Below are 16281 nucleotides of genomic sequence, written 5' to 3'. Positions count from 1 at the left end.
TTTCTGACTGGTGTGAGGTGGTATCTCATTGTGGTTTTGGTTTGTATTTCCCTGAGTGATGTTGAGCACGAAAAGAATGGGAGAAGATATTTGCAAACATCTTATCAGATAAAAGGCTAGTATCCAAAATCTATAAAAAACTTACCAAACTCAACATCTAAAGAACAAATAATTCAATCAATAAATGGGCAGAAGACATGAATAGACACTTCTCCAAAGAAGACATATAAATGGCCAAGAGACATATAAAAATATTTTTTTATAAACACCTGAAGACAACCCCTCCTCAAGTAAATCCCTGATAAGCCTTGAGAGACCTCATATCACTGTGTTTAACTCCATGTATAAAGCTCTGATAGTTTCTGTTTTAACAAAGATTGCTAAGGAAAGGTACACAGATTTGGTTCACAAAAATGAAGAGGCCCACGATAGTTACAAAACCAAGGCAAAAGGCCCAAGAATTATAAACTCATGTTATGAGTTAATGAGTTCAACATTTCATAAATATTACACTCTTAGGGAAAGTGTAAGGGAGACAGAGTATCCAGGGCACACTCCTCACTGAGCACACGGTCTGCATGGGGCTCTATCCCACGGCCCTGAGATCACAATCTGAGCCAAAACCAAGAGTTGGATGCTTAAACAACTGAGCCACTGAGGCGCCCCATGCTCTCTTTTAACTTTAGGTTTTAGACAATTATAAACATACTATTTTAGATATGAGACTAAATAAGTTATCACAGACATTCATTCACCAAATTCAAATTAATAAAAGCCAAATAAAAAGATTAGCCAAATGAACTGACCTTCATAGTCTGATAGGTATGTTTCCATTTCCTCTTGGTTAAATGTTTCTACTTCTAAAAGATCCTCACCAGTATCTATAAATTCTTTTTCAGTATCATCAGTAACAGGAATAATCTCATCTTTGGTTTCTTTTATTTCAGGATTGTATGTTTCAGTTGGCATTCTATTGACAAAAATAAAGCAGCAAAAATTTTAACTCATTCTTGGAAACAAAAAGCTTGCTTTCAATTAATTCTGTCTACTGAACAGGAACATTAGGTCTCATATTTATTGTTTTCTGTTTTTTAACCACATCTCGGTACATAGTAGAAGCTCAATAAAGGGTTGTTCAATGAACGACTAAACATCCCCATTTTTATTTACTCAAATAACTGGAATAATTTCAACCTATGAAATCTGCCATTCTCACAAAGGAATCTTCCTATTAAAGGTTAAAACTTGTTGTTCAAAGATATATTGCTTCATATGTAAAAACATATGAAATGATTAGCTCAACTTCCCCTAACATAGGAAATCAATTAATATAAGAAGAGGATCTCTCAGGATGAGAATTAGCTCCTCTATAAGATATAAGCTAAACCAACAAAGAAGAAGCATATTTTGCAATGAATTGTTAAAGCACTTCTCTATAGCTCAAAGAAATGCTCATTCCTTTACCTCTCAAGGGTTTGATTCTTGCCTTAAAGCCCAAACACTATCAAACAAGTATCATCCACTGAAAAGGAATGTATAATCAAAAACTTACATCAAGATATTTTGACGAGGTTCGTTTTGATCATTTCTTTCCTCAGTCCCACCTTGGGTGGTTACTGCGACGGAACAGCCAGCATTCATTTTGCAATCACTCTCAATGTTTGGTCCAGTCTGCGACTGAGGATAATGATTCTCTAGCACCTAAAAACAAACCATTTACAGTATTTAGTATTCACAGTCGAATCTCATACTTTTCATTATATTTTTTGGTTATTAATATTTTCCACAGACCTATTCCTGATTAAATTTTTCATTCGTTTATCAAGTATTTACTGCATTTCTACAACTCAATACTTGTTGCAAGTCTTTATTCCATCTGGAAAAAACAAACCTGACTACATAAATAATGTTGGAAAGAAATCAGCCTTATAAATTAGTAAGGGGGGGTGGCACCTGGGCAGCTTATTCAGTTAAGCATCTGACTCTATTTCAGCTCAGGTCATGATCTCAGGGTCCTGGGATCAAGCCCTGCGTTGGGCTCTGCACTCAGCATGGAATCTCCTTGTCCTTCTCCCTCTCCTCCTCCCCTGTGCTCTCTCTCTCTCTCTTAAATAAATAAAATCTTTAAAAAAAATAAAAATAAATTTTAAAAACCCAATTTTGTATGGTATGTTACCAAAGTTTAAGTCACAAAACAATAACAATAAAAATGTAAAGCTACTTTCACTTAACTCTTTTTGCTATTATAAAGGCACTTCGTGATTACTCCAAAATGACATGATAGATAAAAATATATGCAGCTAAAAATACATGGATATATCTCTTTTAAGTCTCTTGTTTAGAAATTTGTGTATATCACCTAGAAATACAAATTTCAGTGATAAAAAATGTCACAGTATCTTAAATAAACAACCTTAGGATAATAGACACTGATATCAAAAAATGAAAAAAATCTCAAAAAACAAAATACACACATACACCCCCTGCAATCTAGAGTAAATTATTTTAACACTCCATTATTTTTTAATTCTAGTTTTTAATTTTTAAAAATAACCTCTATGCCCAACATGGAGCTTGAAATCACAACCCTAAAATCAAGAATCACATGATCTACCACTGAGCCAGCCAGGTGCCACAGAATGAAGGCATTTAATTTTTTTTAAAGGCATTTTAAAATAGAATAAATATAGTTCTCTCGGGCAGCCCCGGTGGCACAGCTGTTTAGCGCCGCCTGCAGCCCAGGGCATGATCCGCCTGCAGCCCAGGGCACAGCTGTTTAGCGCCGCCTGCAGCCCAGGGCATGGGTTCGAGTCCCACGTCGGGCTTCCTGCATGGAGCCTGCTTCTCCCTCTGCCTGTGTCTCTGCCTCTCTCTCTGTCTCTCTCTGTGTGTTGCACATGAATAAATAAAATCTTAAAAATATATATATAGTTATTTCTTTTTCTCCCTTTTTCTTGCCTTACAAAACAGAAAAATAAAATAAAATAAAATAAAATAAAAGAGAACAAATACAGAACTAGGATGGGTGGAGGTAAGTCAACCAAGATGGTAACATAGGAGGCTCCTAAATTCCCCTCCTCTCACTGGCACACTGAATGTACAATTATACACAAAGCAATTACTGCTGAAAGAAATCTAGAAACTAGCTAATGGATTCCTATACATAAAGCAAATGAGAAAATATTCACACAGAGATAGGTAGCAATGATTGAGACACATTCTGGCCAAAACCCCACCCATGGCACAGCATCCTATAAGCAGGAAGGAACTCTTAACTTCACTCTGATGGGGGAAGATTTTGGATGCCACTTAGCACTCTAACTTTTAAGACTCTCACTTGAGAGATGAGCATCCAAAACACCTAGCTCTGAAAGCCAGTGAGGGTTGCATCCGTAAGTCCCACAAGACCATAGCAAACAAAGCAGAAGTTATTAACAGATGCATGAGCACTCATTGCAACTATCCTCAAAAGGCTCAGCACAGTGGAACAGGCAAAAACACTCATCTCTGTCTTCTCCTGGAAGGATACAACTGCATATATCTGGGGGCTAGCTATGATACCCCAGAGACTGGGAAACTGATGGACACCTCCCCTGCCTTTTCTCTCTAGCCCATTCCAAGTCACCAGTATCTTCCTGGAGGCACACATCTGGGTGTCAGCAGCTACTGACTAAAGGACAGGAGCCCAGATCACCTGTCTCTGACAACTAACGGGATTTGCATTTATGAGTCCCATAGAAGTGTAGCAAAGAAGCAGTTCTTAATGCCTGGAGGAGCATCCCCCTGTAGTTATACATGAGGGCCTAGTTCACAGAGATGGAACAAAAACATCCATCTCTCAGTTTCTCCTCAGAAAGGGCTTACTGATGTACTTTGTCACATGCTGCCTCAGAGTCCAACTTGTCCAATCCCTGTGTCCCTAGATGCTAAACGTGACACAACGTTTGGGACACTAATGGATCTTGACATACCCTCAACTACTAGGAATCATTAAGAACAAAGAAGAAGACTTAGATGATCACAAAGACTTCAGAGCCAAGCAGCAGCTCAGACTCAGCTGGCTGAAGAGGTTCATCTCCTACATAAGACCACTCTATCCAGCCTGGGAGATGTGGCTGCTTTATCTAATGCACAAAAACCAGCACAGAAAGTCAAGTAAACTGAAGAAATGGGAATATGTTCTAAACAAATGGGCAAGATAAATCTCCAGAAATAGATCTTTTTAAAAAAATATTTTATTTATTTATTCATGAGAGACACAGAGTGGCAGAGACACAGGCAGAGGGAGAAGCAGGCTCCATGCGGGGGGAGCCTGACATGGGACTCGATCCCTGGTCTCCAGGATCAGGCACTGGGCTGAAGGCAGCACTAAACCACCGAGCCACCGGGGCTGCCCTCCAGAAATAGATCTTAATGAAATGGAAATAATGATATATCCTGATAGAGATTCAGAATAATGGTCACAGAGGTCAGGGGATGAACAAAGTGAAAACATAAGTGATGCATGAATGAAGTGAGAATTTCAACAAAGAGAAAATACAAAATGTAGAAAACAGAAATTACAGAGCTAAAGAATAAGATAATTGAACTGAAAAATTCAATGGAGAGATTTAAAAGCAGATTGGATCAAGTGGAAGAAAAGATCAGAAAACTCAAAGGCAGAGTAGTGAAATTCATCTAATCAGAGGAACAAAAAGAAAAAAAATTTATTGGTTTATTTTTTAAAATATTTTATTTATTTATTCATGAGAGACACAGAGAAAGAGAGAGAGAGAGAGAAAGAGCCAGAGACAGGCAGAGGGAGAAGCAGGCTCCATGCAGGGAGCCCAATGTGGGACTCGATCCTACGACTCCAGGATCACATCACGCCCTGGGCCAAAGGCCCCCACTGAGCCACCCAGGGGTCCCCCCCCCGCAAAAAAAAACAACTTAAAAGAGTTAATATAACTTAAGGGACTTATGGGACACCATCAAGCAGACAATTACATGCATTACTGAGGTCCCAAAGGGAGGGGAAAGAGCAAGGAGCAGAAAACTTATTCAGAGAAATAATAACTGAAAACTTTTTAAACCTGAAGAAAGAAACAGAAGTCCAGATCTAGGAAGCCCAGAGAGTTCTAAATAATATAAATCCAAAGAGACCTATACTGAAGCACATTATAATTACATTGTCAAAGTTAAAGACAATCTTAAAAACAGCAAAAGAAAAACAATTTGTTACATACAAAGAAACTCCTTAACACCATCAGCATATTTTTCAGCAGAAACTTTGCAGGACAGAGAGAGTGGCATGATATATTCAAAGTGCTGGGGGGAAAAATAACTGCTAAGCAAGAACAGTCTACCCAGCAAAGGTATTCTTCAGAATTGAAAGAGAGAAATAATTTCCCAGACAAGCAAAAACGGAGAGTTCATAACCACTAGACTAGCCTTACAAGAAATGTTAAAGGAGTTCATCAAGCTGAAACATGGAAACACTAATGGGTAACAAGAAAATATGTGAAAGTATAAAATCCGCTGATAAAAATATACAGTTAAATTCAAAATAGTCTAGTGTTGTCATGGTGGTGGGTAAAACACAACTCTAGTGTGAAGATTAAAAGACAGATATGAAAAATGACTATAACTACAATTATTTGTTAATAAATACACAATGTAAAAAGATGCAAATTTTTACTTCAAAAACATAAAAATGTTTTTTTTTTTTGTAAGGGAGGAAAGGTAGTGCAAAAATGTAGAGATTTTGTATGCATGAAAAGTTAAGTTGTTATCACCTTAAAATAGACTATTATATGTTTTAAAGCAAAAACCTACAGTAGACACACAAAAAAAATGACGCAAAAGCATATCATTACAGAACATAATCAAATAACAAAGGAGAAGAACAAGAGAAGATGAGAACAAAGGACTTACAAAATAATCTGAAAATTTTAACAAAATGGTAATATTAAGTCCATAACTATCAATAATTAATTTAAAAGTAAATAGATGAGGGGCACCTGGGTGGCTCAGTCAGTAAAGTGTCTGACTCTTGATTTTGGCTCAGTTATGATCTCAGGGGTTGTAAAAAATCAAACGTCTCAGGGCTGGGCTCATCAAGCAGTCTGCTTGAGATTCTCTCTCTCTTTCTGTCCTTCCTCTCTGTGCTCTCTCTCTCAAATAATAAAATAAATCTTAAATAAATAAATAAAAATTAAGGTAAATGAACTAAATTATCCAATCAAAAGACAAGGTGAGTTCTCCTAACAGTTCTGGCTTAGGTCTGAACAACTTACTTTATTCTCTTTGACCTTGCACTACCACCAAAGCTGATCAGACCAAATGGTCACGTGACCTGAGCCAATCAGTCTTTTTTTTTTTTTTTCAATCAGTCTTTCTTAAAAATATGAATGGCACGGAACATATGGCTGAGCTGCACTGGCCTTGGAACAATAAGGCTCCACAAGTAGCCACATCTGAGTGAAACTTGGAAAGGTGTGGAAAGGTCTAGAGGAGCAGAAAAAGGAAGACAGTTTACAGAGAGAATGGAATATTCTTCCAAAGAGAAGCAGAAATGAGAAGTAGAGTGTTCCCCAAAATAAAGAGACAAAAAGAAGAGCTGACTGGTGACTTTTCAGTTGCCATAATGACCAACTGTATTGCCTCAAATAGATTTCACAAGATTTTCCTTCTTCCTACCAATGAATTCCTCATTGCCAAGACCAACAACAACAAAAAAAAGACAGGGAGTGTTGAATGGATTAAAAAAAAGGAGACTCAACTATATGCTGCCTGTAAGAGATTTACTTAAGCATTAAGGCCAGAGACTGAAAGTGAAGAGATGGAAAAATATTCCATGCAAGTAGAAACCAAAGGAAAACAGGAATAGTTATACTTCTATCAGAAGTATAACTTCTTCTATCATAGAAAACAGACTTTAAGCCAAAGAGAGAAATAAGAGATAAAGAAGGATGTTATATAATGATAAAGGGGTCAATCTATCAAAGACATTTAACATTAGTCAATATTTATGCAGCCAATATAGAAGAAAATAAATATTTAGAGCAAATATTACCACATATGAAGAGAGAAATAGATAGCAATACAAAAACAGTTGAGAAGTTCAATAGATAGATCAGATGGATCTAACACACATTTACAAAACATTCTATCCAATAACAGCAACATACACATCCTTCTCAAGGGCATATGGAACATTCTCCAGGAGAGATTATATATTGGGCCATAAAAACAAGTCTTAGTAAATTTAAGTAAGAAGTAAGAAGATTAAAATCATATTGAGCATCTTTTCCAACAACGATATGAAACTAGAAACCAATTACAAGAAGAAAACTGTGCAAACCACAAATATGCAAAGATTAAACACATACTCCTGAAGAACCAATGAGTCAAAGGTGAAATAAAAAGGGAAGTAAAAAAAATATCTTGAGACAAAGGAAAATGAAAATACAACATACCAAAACTTGTGAGGCCCAGCAGAAGCAGTCCTAAGAGTAAAGTTCATAGCCGGCTTCTCCCACTGCCCCTCCCCACCCCTGCTCATGCTCTTTCTTGCTCATGCTCTTTCTTGTTCTGCTGTGTAATAAATAAAATATTTTTTAAAGAAAGAAAAAACAAAGATCTCAAACAACCAACTTTACACCTAAAGAAACTAGAAAAAAGAAGTCCAACATTAGTAGAAGGAAATAAAGATCAGAAAAGAAATACATGAAATATAGACTAAAAAGAGAAAAAATCAAAGAAACTAAGAGCTGGATCTGGGAAAAATAAACAAAGTAGGCAAGCCTTTAGCTAGACTCAAAAAGAAGAGAGGATTCAAGCAAATAAATTTAGAAATGCAAGAGGAGACACTACAACTAGATAGTACGTGATTACTAATGATCACAAGAGACCAATTCTGAGCAATTACAAGCCAACAAATCAGACAACCTAGATGAACTAGATAAATTCTTAGAAACATACAGTCTACTAAGACTGAATCATAAAAAACAGAAAATGTGAACAGAACATAATGAGTAGAGTCTAAATCAGTAATCACAACCTTCCAAAAGAGAAAACCCCAGACCCAGATGGATTCCCTGGCAAATTCTACCCACATTTAAAGAATGCCAATCTTTCTCAAATTCTTCTAATAAACTAAAGAGAGAGAACACTCTCAAACTCATTTTACAAGTCTAGCATTAGCCTTATATCAAAGCCAGACAAGAACACTACAAGAAAAGTAGAGGCCACTATCTCCAATGAACAACAGATGCCAAGATACTTAACAAAATATCAGTACACTGAATTCAACACTACATTAAAAATATCATACACCATGATCAAGTGGGATTTATTCCAGGGATGCAAAGGTAGTTCAACATCTGCAAATCAGTCAATCTCATTTACTTTATTAACAAAATAAAATGTTAAAATCATATGATTTCAATATATGCAGAAAAAGAGTATGACAAAATTTTTTAAACATCCATTCATGATAAAAAAAAAAAAAAACTGTCAACAAGCTGAGTACAATAGAAATGTATCTCAACATTCTAAAGACCAGGGGCACCTGGATGGCTCAGTCGGGTAAGTGCCTGCCTTTGCCTCAGGTCATGATCCCAGGTTCCAGAGATAGAGCCCCACATCAGGCTCCTTGCTCAGCAGGGAGCCTGCTTCTCCCTCTCCCTCTGCCTCTGCCTGCCACTCCTCCTGCTTGTGCTCTTTCTCTGTCAAATAACTAAAAAAAAAAAAAACCTTTAAAAAAAAGCAAATAAAAACATTCTAAAGACCATATATGAGAGGCCTACAGTTAATACTATTTTCAACAGAAAAAAACAACAGCAACAACAACAAACAACCTGAAACCTTCTCCTCTAAGATCAAAAACAAGATAAGGATGCCCAGTCTCACCACTTTTATATAACATAGTACAGGAAGTCCTAGTTGGAGCAAGCAATTAGGCAAGAAAAAAAAAAAAAAAAGGCATCCAAATCAGGAAGGAAGAAGGTAAACTGTCCCCATCTGCAGATGACTTGATACTATACATGGAAAATCCTAAAGACTCCACCAAAAAAAAAAAAAAAATTGGTTAGAATAAATGAATTGCAAGATAAAAAACAATATACAAAAATGAATTGTATTTAGATACATAAACAACAAATTATTGGAAAGAAAACTTAAGAAATAAATCTCATTTACAATTGCATCAAAAAATAAAGTATCTGGGAATAAATGTAACAAAGGAGATGAAAGACTTGTACACTGAAAAGGGTAATACACTGATGAAAAAACTGAAGAAGACACAAATAAATGGAAAGCTGAAGCATCTGCCTTCAGCTCAGATCATGATCCCGGGGTCCTGGGACTGAGCTTCACATTGGTGTCCCTGCTCAGCAGGAAGTCTGCTTCTCCCTCTCCCTCTGCAGATTCTCCCTTCTGCCCCCACTCCTTCTCTCTTTCAAATAAATAAATTAAATCTTTAAAAAAAAAGAATTAAAGATTTGAATGTAAGACTTGAAACGATAAAATTCCCAGAAGAAAACATAAGTGGTAAGCTCTTTGAAATTGGTCTTGAGGGGAATCCCTGGTGGCTCAGCAGTGTAGCGCCTGCCTTCCGCCCAGGGCATGATCCTAGAGACCCAGGATCAGGTCCCACGTCAGGCTCCCTGCATGGAGCCTGCTTCTCCCTCTGCCTGTGTCTGCCTCTCTCTGTGTCTCTAATGAATAAATAAAATCTTTAAAAAAAAAAAAAAAAAAAGAAAGAAATTGGTCTTGACAATGATTTTTGGATTTGATCAAAGTGAAGACAACAAAAGCAAAAATAAACACGTGGGACTTTATCAAACTAAAAGACTTCTGCACAGTAAAGGATATCATCAACACAATAAAAGGCAACTTAGGGGATCCCTGGGTGGCGCAGCGGTTTAGCGCCTGCCTTTGGCCCGGGCCGTGATCTTGTAGACCCGGGATCGAATCCCATGTCGGGCTACTGGTGCATGGAGCCTGCTTCTCCCTCTGCCTATGTCTCTGCTTCTCTCTCTCTCTCTGTGACTATCATAAATAAATAAAAATTAAAAAAAAAAAAAAAAGAAAAGGCAACTTAAGGAATGGGAGAAAATATTTACAAATTATATATCTGATCAGAGGTTAATATCTAAAATACATTTTAAAAGTCATACAACTCAATAGCAAAAAACCCAAAAACAAAACAAAACAAAACAAAACTGATTAAAAACTGGACAGAGGAGCTGGATAAACATTTTTCCAAAGAAGACATACGATGGCCAACAGAATCATGAGAAGATAGTCAACATCACTAATTTTCAAGGAAATACAAATCAAAATCACAATGAGTTATCCCCTCACACCTGTTTGGATTGTTATTATTAAAAGGAGAAGAAATAACAAACAATGGGGAGAATGGAGAGAAAGTGAACCCTTATACACTGCTCGTGAGTATGTAAACCACTACAGCCACAATAGAAAAGAGTATCGGAGGCTCCTCAAGAAATTAATAATTGAACCGCAATATGATCCTGCAATCCCATTTTTGGGTATATACCCAAAGGAAATGAAACCATTATCTTAAAGAATTATCTGTACTCCCATATTCATTGCACCATTAGTCACCATAGCCAAGGTACTGAGACAACCTGAGCATCTGTCAATAGGTGTATGGATCAAGAAAATGAAGTGTGTATATACATAATGAAATATTATTCAGCCTTTATAAAGGAAGGAAATCCCATTCCTTTCATTAACAAGGATAAACCTGGAGGGCAATATGATAAGTGAAATAAGGCATACAGAGAAAGGCAAATACTGCATAGCACTACTTAGATGTGGGATCTAAAATCAAACTCATAAAAACAGAGAATAGAGAAGTGGTTGCTAGGAACTAGGGAGTGGGGGAAATGGGGAGAGGTTAATAAAAGAGTACAAGTATATCTGATCGATATTACAGGTTCAGTTCCTGACCACTGCAATAAAGTGAATACTACAATAAAGCAAGGCAACAAAATTTTTGGTTCCTCAGTGTAGTGCATATAAAGGTTATGTTTACACTATCATCTCTATTAAGTATGCAATAGCATTATGTCTACAAAACCAATGTACACACCTTATCTAACAAATCCTATATTGCTTTAAAATGCTAACTGTCATCTGAGCTTCAGGGAGTCATAACCTTCTTGCTGGTGGAGGGTCTTGTCTTATTGTTGATGGCTGCTGACTAATCAGGCTGGTGGTTGCTTAAGGATGGGGGAGCTATGGCAACTTCTTAAAATAAGACAATAAAGTCTGCCATGTTCATCGGCTCTTCCTTCCACAAATAATTTCTCTTTAGGATTGGATACTGTTTGATAGCATTTTAGCCACAATAGAAGTTCTTTCAAAATCAATCTCTCAAACCCTGCTGCTGCTTTATCAAATACAGTTAATGTAATATTTTAAGTCCTTTGTCAGCATTTTAACAAGTCTTTGCAGCATCTTCTCTAGGAGTAGATTCCATCTCTAGAAACTACTTTCTTTGTTCATTCCTAAGAACCAATTCCTCATTTGTTAAAGTTCTACCATGAGATTGCTGCAGTTCAGTCACATCTTTATGCTTTTTTTTTTTTTAAAGATTTTATTCATTTATTCATGAGAGACACACAGAGAGGGGCGGGGGGGGGGGGGGGGCAGAGACCCAGGCAGAGGGAGAAGCAGGATCCACGCAGGGAGCCTGATGTGGGACTCAATCCCAGGTCTCCAGGATCAGGCCCTGAGCTGAAGGCAGCGCTAAACCGCTGAGCCACCCGGGCTACCCACAACTTTCTGTTCTACTTCTACTTCTCTTGCTATTTCTACCACATTTGCAGTTACTCCCCCTCCCCACTGAAGTCTTGAACCCTTCAAAGTCATCCAGAAGGGTTAAAATCAACTTCTTCCCAACTCTTAATACGGACATTGTGACTTCTTCCCATGAATCCTAAATGTTCTTAATGGCAACTAGAATGGTGAATCCTTTCCAGGAAGTTTTCAATTTACTTTGCCCAAATCCATCAGAGGAATCACTATCCATGACAGATACAGACTTATGAAATATGAAAGTTCCTCCAGGGATCCCTGGGTGGCGCAGCGGTTTGGCACCTGCCTTTGGCCTGGGGCGTGATCCTGGAGTCCCGAGATCGAGTCCCACGTCGGGCTCCTGGTGCATGGAGCCTGCTTCTCCCTCTGCCTGTGTCTCTGCCTCTCTCTCTCTCTGTGTGTGTGACTGTCATAAAAAAAAAAAAAAAAAAAAAGGTTCCTCCAATATAAGACTTGAAAGTCAAAATGGCTCCCCGATCCATGGGCTACAGAATGCATGTAGTTGTTAGCAGGCATGAAAACATGAATGTCACAGTACATCTCCATCACAGCTTTTAGATGACCAAGTACATTGTCAGTGAGCAGTAATCTTTTGAAAGGAATCTTTTCTTTTGAGTAAGAGGTCTCAACTCTGGGCTAAAAATATTCAGTAAGCCATGTTGTAAACAGATGGGCTGATATCCAGGCTTTGTTCTTCCTTTATAGGCATAAGCAGAATAGATTTAGCGTAATTCTTAAGGCGCTTAGTATTTTCAGAAAGGTCAATTAGCACTGGTTTCAATTTAAAGACATTGGCTGCATTAACCACTAAGAGTCGGTCTGTTTTTTTTTTTCTTCTATTTAATTTCTATTTATTTATTAAAAGATTTTGACTGATTGACTGGCTGATAGTGTGGGCAGGGAGAGGGGCAGAGGGAGACAGAGAATCTCCAGGAGACTCCACACTGAGCACAGAGACCGATGCAGGGCTTGATCCCATGACCCTGATATCATGACCTGAGCTGAAATCAAGAGTCAGACACTCAAACTGAGCCCTCAGGTGCCCCTATTTAATTTTTATTTGATTAATCATGTCTTTAAAAATAATTTTTATTTAAATTCTAGTTAGTTAACATATAGCTAGTTAACATATCCATTTCTGGAACAGAATTTAGTGATTCACTACTAACATATAACAACCAATGCTCATCACAAGTGCCCTCCTTAATACCCATAATCCATTCAGTCCATGCCCCACCTACCTCCCCCTCCAGCAACCCTCAGTTTGTTCTCTATAGTTAAGAGTCTCTTATGGTGTGCTTCCTTCTCCTTTTTTCCCCCTTCCTCTGTATTTATGTTTTGTTTCTTAAATTCCACATATTAATTCCACCGTAAAATCATACGGTGTTTGTCTTTCTCTTAGTTTGCTTAGCATAATACACTCTAGCTTTAATCCATGTCATTGCAAATGCAATACTTCATTCTTTTTGAGGCATGAGTATTATTTATATATACATATATTTGCTTCTATATATTTATATATATATATGTTTATATATGTATATATATAAAAATCACATCTTCTTTATCCATTCATCAGTTGATGGACATTTGGGCTCTTTCTATAACATGGCTATTGTTGATAATGGTGCTCTAAACATCAGGGAGCATGTGCCCCCTTCAAATCAGTATTTTCGTATCCTTTTGGTAAATACCTAGTAGTGCAATTGTGGGTTGTAGGGCAGCTCTATTTTTAACTTTTTGGAAAACCTCCATACTGTTTTCTAGGGTAGGTGCACAGTTTGCATTCCCACCAACAATATAAGAGGGTTCCTTTCTCTGTATACTTAACAACATCTGTTGTTTCCTGTGTTCATTTTAGCCATTCTGACAGGTATGAGGTTGTATCACATCATGGTTCTCATTTGTATTTACTCAATGATGATGTTGAAGATCTTTTCACATGTCTGTTAGCCATCTGGATGTCTTCTTTGGAAAACATCTATTCATGTCTTCTACCCATTTCTTAACTAGATTATGTTTTTTGGGTGTTGACTTTTTAAGTTTTTTTTATATACTTTGGATATTAACCCTTTATCAGATAGGTCATTTGCAAATATCTTTTCCCATCCAGTAGGTCACCTTTTAGTTTTGTTGACTGTTTCCTTTCCTGTGCAGAAGCTTTTTATCTTGATGAAGTCCCAATAGTTCGTTTTTGCTTTTGTTTCCCTTGCCTCTTGAGACATGTCTAGTAAGATGTTGCTGCTGCCAAGGTCAAGGTTGCTTCCTGTGTTCTCCTTTAAGATTTGATGGATTCCTGTCTCACGTTTCAGTATTTCAACCATTTTGAATTTATTTTGGGGTATGGTGTAAGAAAGTGGTCCAGTTTCATTCTTCTGCATGTAGCTGTCCAGTTTTTTCAACACCATTTGTTGAAGAGACTATCAGTTCTTCCACTGGATATTCTTTCCTGCTGTGTCAAAGATTAGTTGATTAAATAACTGCAGGTCCATTTCTGGGTTTTCTATTCTGTTCCACTGATGCATGTGTCTGTTTTTGTGCCGGTACCATACTGTCTTCTTGATTATTCTTTGTAACATAGTTTGAAGTCCAGAATTGTGATGACTTCAGCTTTGGTTTTCTTTTTCAAGATTGCTTAGGCTACTCAGGGTCTTTTGTGGTTTCATACAAATTTTAGTATCATTTGTTCTAGCCCCATGAAAAATGCTGTTGGTATTTTGATAGGGATTGCATTTAATGTGTAGATTGCTTTGGGTAGTACGGACATTTTAACAATATTTGTTTTTCTAATCCATGAGCATGGAATGTTTTTCCATTTCTTTGTGTCATCTTCCATTTCTTTCATAAGTGTTGTATAGTCTTCAGAGTAGAGATCTTGCACCTCTTTGGTTAGGTTTATTCCTAGGTATCTTATGGGTTTTGGTGCAATTGTAAATGGGATCCAATGCTTAATTTCTCTTTCTTCTGTCTCATTGATAGTGTATAGAAATGCAACTGATTTCTGTGCAATGATTTTGTATCCTGCCACATTGCTGAATTGCTATAGGAGTTCTAGCAAATTGGGATCCCTGGGTGGCGCAGCGGTTTGGCGCCTGCCTTTGGCCCAGGGCGCGATCCTGGAGACCTGGGATCGAATCCCACATCAGGCTCCCGGTGCATGGAGCCTGCTTCTCCCTCTGCCTGTGTCTCTGCCTCTCTCTCTCTCTCTCTGTGACTATCATAAATAAATTAAAAAAAAAAAAAAGGAGTTCTAGCAAATTTTGGAGTGGAGTCTTTTGGGCTTTCCACATACAGTATTACGTGATCTGTGAAAAGTGAGAGTTTGAATTCTTCTTTGCTGACTTGAATGCATTTTATTTCTTCTCGTCTGGTTGCTGAGGCTAGGACTTCTAGTACTATGTTGAGCAAGAGTGGTGAGAGTGGGCATCCCTGTCATGTTCCTGACCTGAGCAAAGCTCTCAGTTTTTCCCCATTGAGGATGATAGTAGCTGTGGGTCTTTCATATATGGGCTTTATGATGTTGAGGTATGTTTCCTCTATCCATACTCTGTTGAGAGTTTTTATCAAGAATAGGTCCTCTACTGGGGCTCCTCGGTGGCTCAGCTGTTTAGCGTCCAACTCTTTTGATTTCAGCTCAGGTCATGATCTCAAGATTGTGGGATCAAGCCCCACATCAGGCTCTGCACCATTGTTTCCTTGTTGATTTTCTGCTTAGATGATCGTGTCCATTGCTGTAAGTGGGGTGTTAAGGCCCCCTACTATTACCGTATTATCAATTAGTTTATGTTGTTACTAATTGATTTATATATTTGGGTGCTTACAAGTTGGGAGCATAAATATTTATAATTGTTAGATCTTCTTGTTGGATAGACTTCTTTATTATGACATAATGCCCATTTTCATCTCATATTATAGTCTTTTGTTTAAAATATAGTTTGTCTGATATAAGCCTTTTGTTTAAAATATAGTTTGGCTACTCCAGCTTTCTTTTGACATTAGCATGATAAACAGTTCTCTATCCCCTCACTTTCAATCTACAGGTAGGTAACTTTAGGTCTAAAATGAGTCTCTTGTAGCCAGCATATAGATGGATCTTGTTTATTTGTTTTTTATCCACTCTGACATATAGTCAGATTGATTGACTGAGCATATAGTCCATTCACATTCAGAGTAATTATTGATAGATATGAATATGAATTTGGTGTCATTGTATTACCTATAAAGTCACTGTTCCTACAGATTGTCTCTGCTCCTTTCTGGTCTTTGTTACTTTTGGTCTTTCTTTCCCACTCAAAGAGTCCCCTTCAATATTTCTAGCAGAACTGGTTAGTGGTCATGAACTCCTTTAGTTTTGTCTTGGAAACTCATTATCTCCCATTCTGTTCTGAATGACAGCCTTGCTGGATAGAATATTCTTGGCAGCATATTTTTCCCATTCAGCTTGTTGAATAG

General features: G+C 37.5%; 1 protein-coding gene across 16 annotated transcripts in view; it reads right to left on the bottom strand.

The window, feature by feature from the left end:
• CPLANE1 (ciliogenesis and planar polarity effector 1) overlaps window positions 1-16281 on the bottom strand; it is a 137323-nt gene that overhangs the window by 60900 nt on the left and 60142 nt on the right. For all 16 annotated transcript variants that reach the window (XR_005358569.1, XR_005358568.1, XM_038535284.1 and 13 more), the window contains 2 exons: window positions 1553-1701; window positions 807-970 (listed from right to left, as the gene is read on the bottom strand). Coding sequence is in view for 14 of the 16 variants with exons in the window: in XM_038535284.1 (XP_038391212.1) it covers window positions 807-970; window positions 1553-1701 (313 nt within the window). In the remaining 2 variants the exon portion in view is untranslated. The remainder of the gene's footprint in view (window positions 1-806; window positions 971-1552; window positions 1702-16281) is intronic.

The sequence above is a fragment of the Canis lupus genome, chromosome 4 (genome assembly GCF_011100685.1).
Source record: "Canis lupus familiaris isolate Mischka breed German Shepherd chromosome 4, alternate assembly UU_Cfam_GSD_1.0, whole genome shotgun sequence".
NCBI classification, from domain to species: domain Eukaryota; kingdom Metazoa; phylum Chordata; class Mammalia; order Carnivora; family Canidae; genus Canis; species Canis lupus.
Note: the sequence above shows the minus strand (reverse complement) of the source record. Positions and strands in the feature narration are given on the sequence as shown.